Source organism: Oryctolagus cuniculus, chromosome 17 (genome assembly GCF_051225735.1).
Source record: "Oryctolagus cuniculus isolate XC-2025 breed Fujian yellow rabbit chromosome 17, ASM5122573v1, whole genome shotgun sequence".
NCBI lineage: Eukaryota > Metazoa > Chordata > Mammalia > Lagomorpha > Leporidae > Oryctolagus > Oryctolagus cuniculus.
The window spans coordinates 2,733,352-2,749,438 of record NC_142883.1 but is presented as its reverse complement, the minus strand read 5'-3'; the positions used below and the strand labels follow the sequence as shown (position 1 = coordinate 2,749,438).

The 16,087-nt window shown below is 67.1% G+C and overlaps 1 protein-coding gene across 4 annotated transcripts; it reads right to left on the bottom strand.

Moving 5' to 3' along the window:
• Positions 1-1,555: 1,555 nt before the first annotated feature.
• CANT1 (calcium activated nucleotidase 1) lies at positions 1,556-15,379 on the bottom strand. Of its 4 annotated transcripts, XM_089317673.1 has the most exons (5): positions 15,226-15,345; positions 14,486-14,588; positions 4,852-5,495; positions 3,499-3,702; positions 1,556-2,874 (listed from the first exon to the last, which is right to left on the bottom strand). In XM_089317673.1, exons 3-5 carry the CDS (start codon positions 5,471-5,473, stop codon positions 2,504-2,506), a joined length of 1,197 nt encoding a protein of 398 aa, XP_089173799.1. In that variant the 5' UTR covers positions 5,474-5,495; positions 14,486-14,588; positions 15,226-15,345; the 3' UTR covers positions 1,556-2,503. The 4 variants fall into 4 exon arrangements, with proteins under 4 accessions (XP_089173799.1, XP_069916306.1, XP_069916307.1 ...); XM_070060205.2 differs by lacking the exon at positions 14,486-14,588 and having other exon boundaries at positions 15,226-15,379; XM_070060206.2 differs by lacking the exons at positions 14,486-14,588; positions 15,226-15,345 and adding an exon at positions 11,200-11,348.
• Positions 15,380-16,087: the final 708 nt, after the last annotated feature.

Here is a 16,087-nt window from a genome sequence, read left to right as displayed (position 1 = left end):
CAGGCCCCCTCTTCCTTCCTGCTCTGGCTGTGGGGGTGGGGATGGCAGCCACCCAAGTTCTGACAACAAAACCTACAGCGAGGGGCAGGACCACAACACGAAGGCCAGCCTGGGACAGCAGAGCAGAGGCCCTGGGGCAGACGGCAGCGCTGTGTCCTGGCAGGGTTGGGCCCAGCGCGTTGCTGGCTGGGTGGGCAGCCCACACCCCGCCAGGCTGCAGGGCACTGACCCCCGCAGGCAGTCAGGCAGGGGGCCCTGAGCCCTGGGAGACCAGGAAAGCGGCCGGCACGTGGCTGAGCTGGAGCTGCCCCAGCACCTGACACCAGGGCCTGGCCTTGTCCACGCTGGGCTGACCACCCACACTGCAGAGCGGTCACTCCCCTAACGGGAACACGAATGGCCCTGCCCAGCACACACCACCCCCCGGCCTCCATCCCCAGCCACGAGGTCCCAGGGCGCCCTTGGCCACAGGGATGGTGTCGGGGAGGGCTATGCGCCCAGACAGCCCAGCGGGAGCAGCGTCCTCTCAGGGGATGGCGCCCTGAGCCACCACGCTGCGTGTGAGGTCCTGGGCCCAGGGGCCCAGTGACCCGATCAACATCACCTCTGGTTTCTTTTCTTAAAAAGATTTATTTATTTGAAAGGCAAAAGAGGGAGAGACAGAGAGAGAGACAGAGGTCTTCCATCTATTGGTTCACTCCCCCAAATGGCCACAATGGCCAGAGCTGAGCTGATCTAAAGCAGGAGCCAGGAGCATCCTCCAGTATCCTATGTGGGTGCAGGGGCCCAGGATTGGGCCATCTTCCACTGCTTTCCCAGGCCACAGCAGAGAGCTGGATCAGAAGTGGAGCAGCCGGGACTCGAACTGGCACTCACATGGGATGCCGGCCTCATGGGTGGCGGCTTCACCAGCTGAGCCAAAATGCTGGCCCCCTATCTCTGGCTTCTGTTCCTGCGTCCCATGGGCCCAGATGAGGGCCCCGGACAGAACCACCTGGAGCTGCACGCACTCCCAGGGGGCGGGGGCAGGCAGGGGCCCTGTCAGCACGTGGCAGCTCTGGGAGCCGCTGGGTGGGACCCGTGGCTGTTCCCCTGCTTGGTTCATCTGAGCCCCCGGGGGCCCGCAGGCCTGGACGGCCACAGCTGGAGGCAGAACCCCTCACCGCCACTTCTGTCTCCAAGGCCAAGGCTCTCTGCCAAGCGAGCAGACCAAGGGCCAGGCAGGCTTGGGTCAGACTCCGCCCCAGCCGCCCTCGAGGCCTGGGCACACGCGCGGCGAGGCGCCGACTCCCACCTGGATGGGCCACGGGCGGGAAGCTGAGACCGCTCTGGTCCACGCGGGAGGAAGTGGACCGGCAGAGCAGTGACTTCTACACGGAGCTGCAGGGTGCCCAGAGCCAGCCTCCTCCCGCCTCAGGCCTGTGCGACCAAGGCCTTCCTGACAGGTGTCCCGTGGGGGAGCAGCCCGTCCCCAGCCCCTCCCACTCCACCAGGCTGGGTGCTCCCCAGGGCAGACCCCGCTGAAGAGTCAAGGGAGACCAGGAGGCAGGAAGAGCACAGTTCCCCTCTGTGGCTTTATTGTTTACAAAACACAACAGGCCCGCCCTGGGGCCTCCAGAGCCAGGCTGCGTGGTGGTCACAGGGCCTGTAGGGGACGCTGGGTCCTGGGGCCGCGGCGCCTCCGCTCCCACGCTGGCGGCTGCCCTGGGGTCTCGGTGGAAGAGGCGTGCAGGGAGCGGCCCAGCAGCAGCCAGGCCACGGCGTGGAGATGGCGCGGAGACGGCCTTCCCAGCTCAGGCAGCGCGACCTCTGCCCCAGACCCCACGGGGGGACCGCAAGCCGCAGTCTGGGCCAAGAGTGTCCAGAGGAGGGGCCCGGGCAGCCAGGGTCGAGCCCGCGGAGTCGGGAATAAAAGCCTCAGGCGTCCGTCGGAGTGGAGCGAGGCGCACGTGCCAGCGCTGCGAAGGGCGCCCTTTCACCTTCGTGTCCGACGGCCCGGGCTTGGAACAGCCACACGGAAACGTGAGCGCTCACTTGGCTCCCGTGGCTGGGCTGTGCCCCCTCGGAGGGGCCGGCAGCCACGGGCCTCTCCTGGCTCGGGCCCTGTGAGGCTTGGGAGGGGCCCCGGCCCGGCTCCCGCAGCCGTGTGGGCATGCCCTCCACGCAGAGCCAGGCCCTCCCACACCTGGCCCACCTCCCACTCTTTGCTCTTCCTGGTCGGGCACCACACGCACACTGCGCGGGGGCTCCGGGCGGGAAAAGAGAGGTTCAGCCAGAGCCCCAGAATCCCGATGCCTGCCGTGACCCATGTCCACCAGCAGGGGCAGCGCAGAGCCGCCCTCAGGCCCCGTCCCCAGCTCCGGGCTGCTTCTCTGGGTTTGGCGACGCTCACGCAGGCCCAACCTCGGAGCCCTGGGAGGGGAACAAACCCAACGCAGCTGACGAGTCCTCTGGCGTTTACCAGATCCAAGTCGCCCGGCCCTGCCTGCCCTGGGCCTCTCCCTTAGATGAATTCGATCCCTTCGTACTTGACGGTCCCGATCTTGGTCTCCGGCAGGAGGAAGCGGCCGTCCAGCGTGAAAGCCATGACGTAGCTGGCGACTCTGCCGCTGTCCTCCTCGGACTTGAGGGCCACGATGATCTGGTCGTCGGTGTTGGGGATGAACTTGAAGGACGAGAAGCCGTGCGTGGGGACCACGCGGCCCACGTGGCTGACGGAGATGTCGCTGAAGTCGGGGGCGGCGCTCAGGAGGAGGTTGGTGCCCCTGCGCTCGTCGTCCTGCTCGCTGTAGCGCTCGTGGCTGGCCCGGCGGGGCAGGAAGACCCAGCGCTGCAGCGTGTCGCTCCAGCATGCCGACTCATGGATGAGGTAGCCTGGGCGGGCACGGGCGGCGGACACGGGGCTGAGCTCTCCCAGCCCGGGCCACCGCAGCCACGGCAGCGCGCTGCACACCGCACACCCTGGGCGCCCCGTGGGGTGGCAGCCCCACCCATCACCTCCCTCCCCCTGCACAGCCGGCTTCCCGGGGACTCTCCCCCCCCCGCTTAGCCCACCACCCAGCAGAGCTGTGACGGCCCCAGAGCCTTCCGTGTCCCCCCGCCCCGCCCATGGCCGCAGCCAGGCCTCTGCGCTCATCTCCGAGTGGCATGGACAAGGGGGCGCTCCAGGGGCGTGGGGTACACGGGGCAGGGGCCACCCTGAAGCCAGCAGGAAGCGCCACTTCCGCCCCACTGCAGGACGGACCAGGACCGTCTGGGGCTGATCCAGGGACCCACCAGGCCTCCTCCAAATACAGCACGTGGACGCTCCTCCCACGGCACCAGGGACCCTGTGGTCACACGACAGGGCTGCAGCCCCGGCCCGGAGCTGTCAGTCAAGGGGAGGAATGGGACCACAGGGCGATCAGCTCCCTGGGCTCCAGAGCGCCCGGCCTGAGAGGGGGGACTCAGCGCACAGGGGCACCCACAGGTCCGGGCACCTACTCACCAGCCTCTTACCTGGCGGTCGGATGCCGGCGGCGGCCCGCAGGGCGCTGTAGCTGGACGCCCAGTTCTCGTGGTCCACGCTGCCCTTGTGGCCCACCACCTTCACCCACTCGGGGTTCCCGTTCACCACCTCCCCGGTGCTGGTGGTCCACTCCTTGCCCAGCCCGCCCACGTACAGGCGCTCGTCCTTCACGGCCAGCCACTCAGCCTTGAAGCCTGGGGCAACGGGGGGGGGGGGCTGAGACACGTGACTGCCCCAGCCCCAACCCCCCAGGGAAGAGTGCCTGCTCCTTGGGCTCTGTTGGGGACCCCCTCTCCCACAATCTCTTAGATCCGTCCCAGGGCCCGCTTCACCCCCAGCCCACTCTTGGAGCCCCTGGGATCCCCCTACTCCCCACGCCCCAGGCTGTGACCGACGCCGGCCCCTCGGAGGACGCCCGTGTGCTGCCTGGCGGCCAGGGCTGACCCAGGGACTTGGTGTGGGGGCTCGGGCCCTTCAGCTCCCCTTCTAGCCAGAAGCTGCGGCACAGCGCAGGCCGCGGGGGCCCCGTTCCCTCCGCACAGCCTGTCTGTCCCTGCGCCCCAGCTGCGTCTCGGCCCCCCAAGAGCTCGAGATGGCCGCGGCCTGCAGGCAGCCGGGGAGAGACCCGGCCGTGCCGGGGCTTCGTGACTGTCCCGAGTCACTTTCAAGTGGAGACACTCTGCTGACCCCCTCTGGAGGGCCCGGCCACAGGCCACCCCCACGCTGGCCTAAACGCCCGGGACAGGAGCGGGAATGGTGTCATCCCCAGCAGGGCCCAGGAGAGGCGCTCCCGCCACCTGCGCCAGCCTGGGGCCCACACGGCAGGCGTGGTCGCCTGGGAGCGGGCTGGGAGGGCCGTGAGCCCGTGGCCCAGCTGTCTAACGCCATTGCTCCCCGGCCCGCAGAGCCTCCCGGGAGGTACAGAGCACGGAGAGCTCAGACCAACGTGGGGCTCTGCCAGCCGCTCCTGGCCATGTGCCCGGTGCAGGCGCCCTGGCCCCGCCTGGCCTGCACAAGCGAGCCCCTTCCTGGTCACCACTCGGGGCTGATCGGGTGACGCCACCTCCATGGGGTCACGGCGCGCACACCCTCCTGCGGCTGGGTTTTCAGAGCAGAGGGCTGGCATCTCCTAGAATCTTCTAGAAACCCCTCCCCATCCTCTGGCAGGCGTGGCTCTGGGAGGCCATGGGCCGGAGCTAGAGGGGACACTCCTCCGACGGCCCCAGCTCCAGGAGGGAGAAGGCTTTGCCCTGCCCCATGTCACTGCTCCAGTGGGAGGCAAACCAGCAGCAGGCCAGCCCCGCCCTCGCCTGGGGACCAGCGACGGCCCAGGCCCCAGGTACCTTTCTCCACAGTGCCGTCCCCGTCCGGCAGAATGACCCAGGGCACGGCCTTGGTGCCTTCGATCTGGTAGATGACGCCCGTGCGGTCGTCCACGGAGTAGAGCTTCCCGTTGAAGACGATCAGATCCGAGAGCTCCATGCCCCTCCCCTTCTCCGCCAGGTGGGACACCAGCACCCCGTGCTCTCTGTCCCACTCCACGGCCACCTTGTCCCCGCTGTCTGACAAGGTCAGATAGCCCTTCCTCAGGTAGCTGACCCACGTGTTCTCCTCCGGGGCCCTTGAGTCTGTGTCCAGGTCGGCAATGACCGCGATGCGGTACCGAGTCCCTCCCGGCGTCCTCTGGGGAGCCGACAAGGGGTAGGTGTCATTGTAGCGAGATGTGGGTGCCCGGTCGAGCCTCCAGTTGTGGGCGGGCGCCCTACCCGGCGCGGGGCGGTGGGAGTAGAGCAGCCAGAGGACGGCAGCGCCCACCACGGATGGCAGGATCACCCTCCAGCGGGGGCGGAAGCGGGGGTCGGCAGCCTTGGTCATGGACGCCAGCACGGGAAGACCCCCCACACTTATCCGGAGGGCGTGCATAGACTCATTCCATTCCAGGGGGTCAGCAGGCTGGCTGGGCATCGGCGTGCACGGGGGCCGGGACCTGCACACCGGGAGAGAGCAGGGGTCAGCGGGCTGGGCAGGGCGCGAGTCCCGACGGCTCCGAGTGCACAGCGGCGTGGGCCAGGGCCAGGAGGAACGGCGTCTCCGTGCGTGGGCCAGGGCCAGGAGGAACGGCGTCTCCGCGCGTGGGCCAGGGCCAGGAGGAACGGCGTCTCCGCGACTTTGCGGTCATTATCACGTCACGGCTTGGTCAAACCCTGACCTGGCGGCTTCTCTTCCGCCTACTTAGTAAACCGCTCCATCTGCCGGCCCGGGCAGCAGGACAGAAGCTGGGTGAGCCGAAGAAGTTCATGTGGAGCGGCGCTGTCTCTCGGGAGTGACGGTGGAGGGGCACAGGGCGGGGGGACGCGGTGGGGGGTAAGCAGGGGCACAGATCTGCACTTGCCTCAAACGCGAGGAAGCCCTTGCTGATTCGCCAGCTCGACGCCCCCGAACCCAACTGCACCTGTGCCTCCCTGGGGTCATCTCCCACACCCGTGAGTACCTAGTGTTATCTCCCCGCACCTGGGAGTACCTAGTGTCGTATCCCACACCTCTGAGTACCCTGTGTCGTATCCCACACCTGTGAGTACCTAGTGTCATATTCCTGAACCTGTGAATACCTAGCGTCGTATTCCTGTACCTGTGAGTACCTAGTGTCGTATTCCGCACCTGTGAGTACCCAGTGTCGTATCCCCCACCTGTGAGTACCTAGCGTCGTATTCCTGCACCTGTGAGTACCTAGCATCGTATCCCGCACCTGTGAGTACCTAGCGTCGTATCCCACACCTGTGAGTACCCAGTGTCGTATCCCGCACCTCTGAGTACCTAGTGTCGTATCCCCCACCTGTGAGTACCTAGTGTCGTATTCCTGCACCTGTGAGTACCCTGTGTCGTATTCCTGCACCTGTGAGTACCTAGTGTCATATCCCTGCACCTGTGAGTACCCAGTGTCGTATCCCACACCCGTGAGTACCCAGTGTCGTATCCCGCACCTATGAGTACCCAGTGTCGTATCCCGCACCTGTGAGTACCCTGTGTCATATCCCGCACCTGTGAGTACCCTGTGTTGTATCCCTGCACCTGTGAGTACCTAGCGTCGTATTCCTGCACCTGGGAGTACCTAGTGTCATCTCCCCGCACCTGGGAGTACCTAGTGTCGTATCCCACACCTGTGAGTACCCTGTGTTGTATCCCGCACCTGTGAGTACCTAGTGTCATATTCCTGAACCTGTGAATACCTAGCGTCATATTCCTGCACCTGTGAGTACCTAGTGTTGTATTCTGCACCTGTGAGTACCCAGTGTCGTATCCCTGCACCTGTGAGTACCTAGTGTCGTATCCCTGCACCTGTGAGTACCCAGTGTCGTATCCCTGCACCTGTGAGTACCTAGTGTCGTATCCCCCACCTGTGAGTACCTAGTGTCGTATTCCTGCACCTGTGAGTACCCAGTGTCGTATCCCTGCACCTGTGAGTACCTAGTGTCGTATTCCTGCACCTGTGAGTACCCTGTGTCGTATTCCTGCACCTGTGAGTACCCTGTGTCGTATTCCTGCACCTGTGAGTACCCAGTGTCGTATCCTGCACCTGTGAGTACCCTGTGTCGTATTCCTGCACCTGTGAGTACCCTGTGTCGTATCCCACACCTGTGAGTAGTGTTGTATCCCGCACCTGTGAGTACCTAGTGTCGTATCCCCCACCTGTGAGTACCTAGTGTCGTATTCCTGCACCTGTGAGTACCTCTCGGCCTCTCCAGGACGCCTGCCCAGGAGGGGGCCGGCAGGGGTCGATTTTTCCTCCTCCTCCTCGAGAAAAATGGCAGAGATAGTCCCCGTGACTTCACACGGACGCTGCTCTCACCGTCGGGCCCCCAGAGGGCTTGGGGACCTCCCCACGCTGGCCACAGAGGTGCCCCTCTTCACACTGACCCCTGGCGCCGAGGAAGAGAAATGCGACAGTGGATGCAGGTGGCAGCTGCACCTCCCTGTTCCCCTTTTTGGATAGGGACTTAGGGTCAAGTTCAAGGAGTAAAGACTCCGTGCTCCCGAGGGGCTGCTGCTAGTGCCTCCCGGGGCAGCTTTTGCGGTGCTTCCTGCCTGGAGGCCCAGAGACGGGCCCGGGCTCTGCTCCGCCAGTCCCCCCCAGCCCCGGGCCCAGGACTCCCAGCGTCGGCTTCAGCTCGACAGCGCCGAGCTCTGGTTGCTCCATCTCACCTCCGACAGAGCGCCACAGGCATTCCTAACACGCGGCGCCAACACGGCCCCACCCCCTTCCCTGCACACCACTCAGCCCCCGTCCCGTGGGTAGTGCTGGTGACGGCAGGCTGCTGTGTAAGCAGCTGTGTGACCCGAACTCCAGGCCCCAGGCGACACACTTCCTCGTGACTGCTGCACTGCGGCAACGGCACATCGCACCACCACAACCACCACCGTCCCACCATCATCAGCACAACCACCACCGTCACCACCACCACAACCACCGTCCCACCACTGTCATCATCACGACCACCACTGTCACCACCACCACCGTCACCACCACCACAACCACCGTCCCACCACTGTCATCATCACGACCACCACTGTCACCACCATCAACACAACCACCATCGCCACAGCATCACCATGACCACCACCACCACCACCTGGGCACAGCCTCGGCCCTCCCGTTCCTTGCCCAGCCCCCACCCCGAGGCCCAGCCCATCTGCAGCTGTGTCTCCCACCCACTGGCTCCGTTCACCTGCCTCCACAGCATCACTCACCTGACCCCACACTCAGCCCCCTCAGTCGCTCTGTGGCCACGTGGCCCTGACGATACACTGCCATGCGATGACCAGGCACCTGCCACAGAATCACTGCCCAGGGCACGTTCTGGGCACAGTGGCTACACTGCAGCACCCGGTACGGACTGCTGGGTCAGAGTCGCCTACTGTCCATCCCAGATTCCTGTGAGGCAGCGGGTGAGGCCCCTGCCACCCACAAGGAGACCTGGGTTGGCTTCTGGGCTCCTGAATTCAGCCCAGCCCACCGCCAACTGTTGCAGGCCTTAGGGGAGCAAACCAGTGGGTGGAACCTCCATCTCTCTATCGAATAAATTCTTTAAAAACTCACATGCGGGCCGGCGCTGCGGCTCACTAGGCTAATCCTCCGCCTAGCGGCGCCGGCACACTGGGTTCTAGTCCCAGTCGGGGCGCCGGAGTCTGTCCCGGTTGCCCCTCTTCCAGGCCAGCCCTCTGCTGTGGCCAGGGAGAGCAGTGGAGGATGGCCCAGGTGCTTGGGCCCTGCACCCCATGGGAGACCAGGAAAAGCACCTGGCTCCCGGCTCCTGCCATCGGATCAGCGCGGTGCACCGGCCGCAGCGCGCCGGCCGCAGCGGCCATTGGAGGGTGAACCAACGGCAAAAGGAAGACCTTTCTCTCTGTCTCTCTCTCTCACTGTCCACTCTGCCTGTCAAAAAAAAAAACAACAAAAAAACACTCACACGCGTCCGACTCTGGTTCTCCTGCACCAGCCGTGAAGTCGCCGTGACCTGCTGCTCAGCCACCCCCGCCCCCACCACTCCTGTCAAACCTCCAGCCCAGCTGCCCCCCACAGCCGCGTGTGGCCGCCGTCAGGCTCCTCGGCAGAGCGCTCTGCCCCTCCTCCTGGCTCAGTCTGCTCCCTTCCCGCCAGCACTGTCCTCGCTGCCGCCCCGCAACCTCGGCCACCCCAGGCTGAGCCTCCACTAGGAAGACCCGTCACCATCCCAGCCTGTGCCCCCCCCCCCCGCCCGCCCTGCATTCCGGGCCAGAGCACCCGCTTCTCCCCCAGACGGGGGACAGGCAGGCAGGTTCCTCCCGAGGAGTCTGGGGTCCTGGGAAGCAGCGGGACCTCCCTGGTTCCACACATTCGGGCAGACTCCAGGTCCCCATCTCCGTGCCCATCCCAGCTCCAAACTCGGCTCCCTTCCCCCTCTCCCTGGTGACTTCCAAGGCCTCCTGAAGACCCAGACCAGCGGGGTGCGGACCCTGGCGCTGCCGTTTCCCAGTTATGTGACGGCGTTAGGGACTTGGCCTCAGTTTACTTCCTGGAGCTTTGCTGACGGCTAAGTCAGATGCTGAGGGGTGAGAACTTTGCACACACTCCCTAGGCACCTGCCTGCAGGGTCTGCACCCGGCGACCCCTGGGAGTGCTGGGCCTGCACGCAGGGGGAGCGGCTGCAAGACGCCCAGCTCCCAGCACTGAAGACGTCCATCCTCTGTCCCCCCACAGAAAACGCGCAGGCCCCCGGCCACGACCACCTCGCGCCGCCCTCCACGTACGGGCAGAGATTCTTCCAGAAAGTAAGTGTGAGACCGCAGACCCCAGTGCCTCCTGGCCAGGGGACACGCTCCTGAGGCCGTGGAGAAAGGCCCACCAGTGTCCGGCCGGACCTCCCGCCGGCTCCCTTCCCGCAGCACTGAGTCACGCACGGTTCACACGCCACACGTCCAAACCCACGCGTGGGAGCTCTCTCACCCTCAGCCGTCCAGAATTCCCTGGATGAGCCGGCTCGGTCAAGCTCCCACCATCCCTCCGCCCGCTGCCCCTGTCTGTGGGGAAGCCCCTCCCTCCTGGCAGAGGCTGGCTCTGTCCCCCCAAGAAACAGCCTCTGCAGTCTTGACGAAGCATCGGGGTGGGGGGACCCAGGTGGGCCCTCAGTGCAAGGGAGGCAGAGGGGGATGAGGGAACGGAGAGCAGCGGCCACACGACCGCGGAGCAGGCTTCTGGCCAGGAAGCTCCTCCCCGACCCCTGGGAGGTGCCGCCTGGGCCACCCTGCTCTGGCCCAGTGACCTGAGACTGGACTCAGCGTCTCCTCCACGAGCAGGAGAGGACAGCCTTGTGTGGCTGAGCCAGCAACCTGCAGACCTCAGCCCTCCTGACGTGGCGTCCGCAGGGCCACCTTTGGACCCGGGACGCCCTCGGCCAGCGCGGCCACGCCCCACTGCCTGTGCCAAGCCTGTCTTCCCCACCCTGCGGGGGTGGGGGGCTCCCTCAGCCCCGTGGGTCCCGAGAGCTGACCGGGGGACAGAGCCTGCGACTCAGCGCCCTCACTGACGGCAGAATTCTGCCCGCCTTCCAGAAAACTCCTGTAACTTCTCCTGGTCTCCAACCCTCGCTGCTGTCCCGATAAATCCCTTGTGCAGAAAGCTATTTCCACGAGTTCCGATGGCCGCCTGCTGGCCTGGCCCCTGGACCGGACAGGAGCTGGTGGGGGCTGTGAGGACAGACGGGAGCCAGCAGAGGTGGGGGGCAGAGGGACAAGGCCGCCCCAGGAGGAGGGCGTGCTGAGGCCTCTCCCCTCCCCCGGCCCCCGGCGCGGAGACACCCCAAGGCCGGCTTTGTCGGACAAGAAGTCCATGAGCCTGCTCTGACAGGACCGGAACGAGCCAAGGCTCTGTGGCCAGCCAAGCCCGCGGTGCCGGTGCCGGCGTCTGCCAACTAGCTCGCTCCTTCCTCTGGGCCAGCCCACACCGTGCAGGGCCAAGACCCTGGGAAGGGGAACCCCGGCCAGTAACGAGGACCTGGGGGGCTCTGAGGCCTTAGCGCCCCCTCCCCTGCTCCCGTGTGCCCGTTTCTGGTTTCTCTACAGAACAGGCACAGACTCCGGAGGGCCGGGGGGGCCAGGTGGGAGCAGCTGCGCCACCACACCAGGTGCCCGTCGCGCACAGCCCAGGAGCCACCTACCGCTGTGGGCCATCCCAGGCCTGGGCTCCCAGCACGGCCGAGGGCGAGGGAGCAGCCCCTGCTCACGGCCAGGGCGCCTCTTCCTGCGGTGTGGCAGGTGCAGAACAAACAGGTTCCGCAGCGGCTGCCCGAGCAGACTCCTCCCTTCCAGGATCCCGGGAGCCCGAGAGCAGACTCCTCCCTTCCAGGATCCCGGGAGCCTGAGCAGGAAGCGCGAGCGGCTGAGTGAGGAGGGCCCGTTCCCCGCCCCCAGCCCTCCTCTGCCCTCCCCTGCACCAGGGCTGGCTTCTCCCCTGCCCTCCCGAGAGTGCTCCGCTCACTGCCCACTCCCTCCACGGACGCAGCTGACCTCTCAGGCTCCTCGGCTCGGCCAGGACAGAACCAAGGGCAGCAAAGCCCCGGCGCCAGCAGCGTCCAGGAGCAGGGGTCGGCGCCGCCCGGAGGGAGCACCTGTGAGAGCCTGCACAGGGCAGCAGTCACAGGACCAGGTGCCCCCCTCCCAGACACCCCTCAGAGGGCTCCGGGCCCCCTAACGCGCACCTGCCCAGGAAAGCCCCTCACACACGGATCAGGACCACTGACTTCCTCCGCGCGCCCGGGAGGAGCCTGGCTGCTGCAGCACCAGGCCGCAGACTCTTCTGCAGGGCGCAAGCGAGCCTGGGCCTCGCGGGGCTCAGGCTGCTGGGGAGACCCACCCTTGCCTTCAGCTTTAGAGGCTCCCCCGCCTCAAAGCGGGCAGCGGTGCCCCCTGGGGAGACCCTGTGATGCGCCAGGCCCCCGGAGCCAGAGCCCAGAGGTGGGCTGGGAAGTCACCTCAACCCCTCTGCTGGGGTACGGCGGGGACACCGTGGGGGTGGGGCGCACTGCCGGCATCACGGCCACGCTCGGGGGCACGTCAGGACCCTCCCAGCTCAAAGTGACGTCCTGGCCTCCGCCACGCTGCGCCGTCCCAGCGAGCCCGAAAATCCTGCCACCTGCACGAAGCCGTCTCGGCGCGCGCCCCCCTCGTGCCGGGCTCCCTGGACAGGAGGACGGCGGCGCCCGGTGAGACCCTTGGTTCCAGCCCTCTGCACGCGCTCCACGTGACGCCGGGGCCCAGCGCAGAGAGACAAGGGGATTCAGAAGAGACAGAGTGAGAGAACCGGGCCGACTTCTCCGCTCAGGGCTGTTTCCTAACGAACGGCCTGCTTCCTGACCAGGAACGCAGCACGGACGCTCCTGACGACCACGACCACGACCACAACCCACGTGAGAGCTGACCGCCCGTGCGGGCCTCTCCTAAGCGCCTCCCCGCTCTCCCCCGGCCCAGAGTGCACTGCAGGACACACAACCCCGCGTCCCTGGTGCGCCGCAGGCAGAGGGCGAGGCGGCCAGACCGCACCTGCTTCAGGGCTGCCTCGGACCTCGGCTTTCACGCAACCCTGTGACCCCAGGTCAATCGCACTCCGTCCAGCTGGGACTCGGGGCCTGGGGGCACCTGTGAGGACCCCACATTCAGGGGTGGGGTGGGGGCGGCTAACACACCAGGAAGGAGGGCCAGTGCCCCCACCTCGGCCTCCACTTCCCGTCCAGCTCCCTGCGTGGCCTGGGAAAGCAGTGGAAGGCGGCCCGAGCGCTTGGGCCCCCGCGCCCCGGTGGGAGCCCCGGGTGGAGCACCGGGCTCCTGCAGCCCAGGCAGACCTGGCTGGCCAGGTGTGCAGTCAGGGACCCAGGCCCCACAGCTCACACCAAAACCCCCGGCATGGGGGCGGGGACGTTAACGGACACGGCCGAGCGCTCGGGCCGGGAAGGCGTGAGCGGTCAGGCTGAGCCCTCCTGGGGGGCTGCAGGCACCGAGCGACCCTTCACTGCCGTGGCCACGTCAGCTCGGTGGCGCCACCTGCGTCCTCGGCCTGGGCCGGGCGCACGCTGGGCCCGCCGCCTCTTCAATGTGCCTTTCAGCAGCGGCCGGGCGGGAACACAGGGCTCTTTGAGGCCGGCAGGGAGGGCCCGGCCTGCTCTGCTCCAGGCCGGGGTGGGGCCGCAAGGTGGGCCTTTCCCAGCAGAGCTCCTGGGGGTGGGGTGGGGGCGGGGGAGCGCCTGCGCTTCGGCCAGCCAAGCTGTGGACAGCAGCAGACTGTGCCCCCGAACCCGGGCTCCGCGCACAGCCCAGGACCGGGACGAGCTGCGGGGCCGCCGTCCCGAGGTGCCGGCTCTGCAGGGGCCGCTGGGGGCACCGAGTGACCACGGGTGCCCGGGCCAGCCTGGGCATGGGGGCGAGGGGGGAGTCCTTGGACAGGCAGGGGGCGCGGGCCCGCGAGGGGGAGCCGGGCAGGGGCCATGGGCCCGCGAGGGGGAGCCGGACCTGACGCGCGGTCGGGAAGCGCGGTCAGCCCGGGGGGGCGGGCAGGGTCCCTTGCAGGTGACAAGTGCCCGCTGCCCACCCTCAGCAGAGGCCTGCATGGCCGGACCGCAAGTCAGAGCCGGGTGGGAGGGGACGGGCCCCAGGCTGGGTCCCCCACGGGTCAGTGGCGGAAGTGTTCCACGCTAGTCAGAGAGGGGAGGCGTCCAACACTGGTCACAGGGGAGGGGATCCACGCAGTCAGAGGGCAGAGGGGCCCTGCGAGTGAGGAGGGAGAGGCGTGTCCACGCTAGTCAGAGGGGAGAGGCATCCCATGCCAGTCAGAGGGCAGAGGGGCCCTGCCAGTGAAGGGGAGAGGTATGTCCACGCTAGTCAGAGGGCAAAGGCGTCCAACACTAGCCACGGGGGAGGGGATCCATGCCAGTCAGAGGGCAGAGGGGCCCTGCCAGTGAGGAGGGAGAGCCGTGTCCTCGCTAGTCAGAGGGGAGAGGCATCCCATGCCAGTCAGAGGATGGAGGGGCCCTGCCAGTGAGGGGGGAGAGGTGTGTCCATGCTAGTCAGAGGGCAGAGGGGCCCTGCAAGTTAGAGGGGAGAGGTGTGTCCATGCCAGTCAGAGAGGGGAGGCATCCAACACTAGCCACAGGGGAGGGGATCCATGCCAGTCAGAGGGCAAGAGGGGCCTTGCAAGCGAGAGGGGAGAGGTGTGTCCATGCTAGTCAGACGGCAGAGGGACCTTGCAAGCGAGAGGGGAGAGGTGTGTCCATGCTAGTCAGAGGGCAGAGGCATCCAACACTAGTCATGGGGGAGGGGCCCTGCAAGTGAGAGGGGAGAGGTGTGTCCACACTAGTCAGAGGTGTCCCATGCCAGTCAGAGGACGGAGGAGTCCTGCGAGTCACAGGGGAGGGATGTGTCCATGCTAGTCAGAGAGGGGAGAGGTGTGTCTACCTTAGTCAGAGGGAAGAGGCGTCCGGCAGGTCGGAGGAGGGTAAGTATCCCATGCCAGTCAGAGGGCAGAGGCGTCCCATGCCAGTCAGAGGACGGAGGGGCCCTGTGAGTCAGAGGGCAGAGGTATGTCCATGCTAGCCAGAGGCGAGGTGTCCAACACTAGTCACAGAGGGAGAGGCATGTCTATGCTAGTCAGAGGGCAGAGGGGCCCTGCGAGTCACAGAGGTGAGGTGTGTCTAAGCTAGTCAGAGGGGAGAGGTGTCCAACACTAGCCACAGATGAAGAGGGGACCCATGCCAGTCAGAGGATGGAGGGGCCCTCCAAGTGAGAGGAGAGGTGTGTCTATGCTAGTCAGAAGGGAGAGGTGTCCCGTGCTAGTCAGAGAGCAGAGGCGTTCGGCAGGTTGGAGGAGGGTAAGTATCCCGTGCTAGTCAGAGGGCAGAGGGGCCCTGCGAGTCGACGGCAGAGGTGTCCCATGCTAGCCAGAGAGGAGACGTGTCCAACACTAGTCAAGGGGGAGAGGGGATCCATGCCAGTCAGAGGACGGAGGGGCCCTGCGAGTCAGAGGGGAGAGGCGTGCTCACGCTAGTCAGAGGGACGAGGTGTCAAGCCGGTCAGGAGGGGCCTGTTTCCCACAGGGTCGGGCAGGCCCCGCTCGGGTCCGACGGGGAGGGAGCCGGAGGACCAAGGGGGCGGGCCGCGCAGGGACGGAGGGCCAGGCCGTGCGCCCCATCACTCACCCGGGGCGGGCCAGGCTCCGGAGCCCGGGCGGCGCGCTGGCGGCGGGCAGGGCCGGACCGAGCGGGCGGCAGACTTCCGCCCGGCGCGCCCGCCCGCCGGCCTCCGGCGGACGCTCCCGGCAGGCCCCGCTCCGCGCCTGCGCGCTGTGGCGGCGGCAGGGGCTGCTGGGAGTTGTAGTTTCGAGCATCCGCGCTGGGTTCCTGCGGAGGCTGCGGAGGCGAGCGCGGAGCGAGGAGGCCCGCGCCCGGGCCCCGCGGGTCCGTGCACCTGCAGGCCCGCGCCGCCGCGTTGGTGGTGGGGATGGCGCCGGGGGCTTAGGGTTCCCGGGGTCGGAGGTCGTCTTCCCAGGAGCGGCAGTTACAGGACCCGCGTGCCCGGCCTCCCTGACCCTGGTGGCCTCCGGGAGGTGGACCCTCCTCCTCAGGGAGCCCCTCTCCCTGGCTCTCCGATCGGCCGCAAGCGGAAAGCTGACCGGATTCCAGAGCCAGGGCCGCGATGCGGAGGGTGGGGGTGTGTTCCTGCTCGCAGCCCGCCCCCACCTAGCGGGGGTACCCTCCCCAGCCCCCCCGAGCTCTCCCAGGCGTCCCGGGGGACCCCGCCCCGCAGTGATGGTGGCCGAGGAGCGTCCACCCCACGAGGCAGGACGCGCACCTGTGCTGCGCACCTGCGCCCCAACCTCTGGGTGCTGAGCCGGCTCCCCCGTGAAGTCACAGAGGCGCGGGGTGGGGCTGGGGATTCAAGGGTGAAGCGGTGCCCAGTGAGGGTGACCCCCCCAGCGCAGGGACCGGGCTGCTCCTCGGAGCTGCTTGATGATGGACAAATCATTAACGTCAAAGAAGGCCGGTGTTAGCCGGTGCCGCG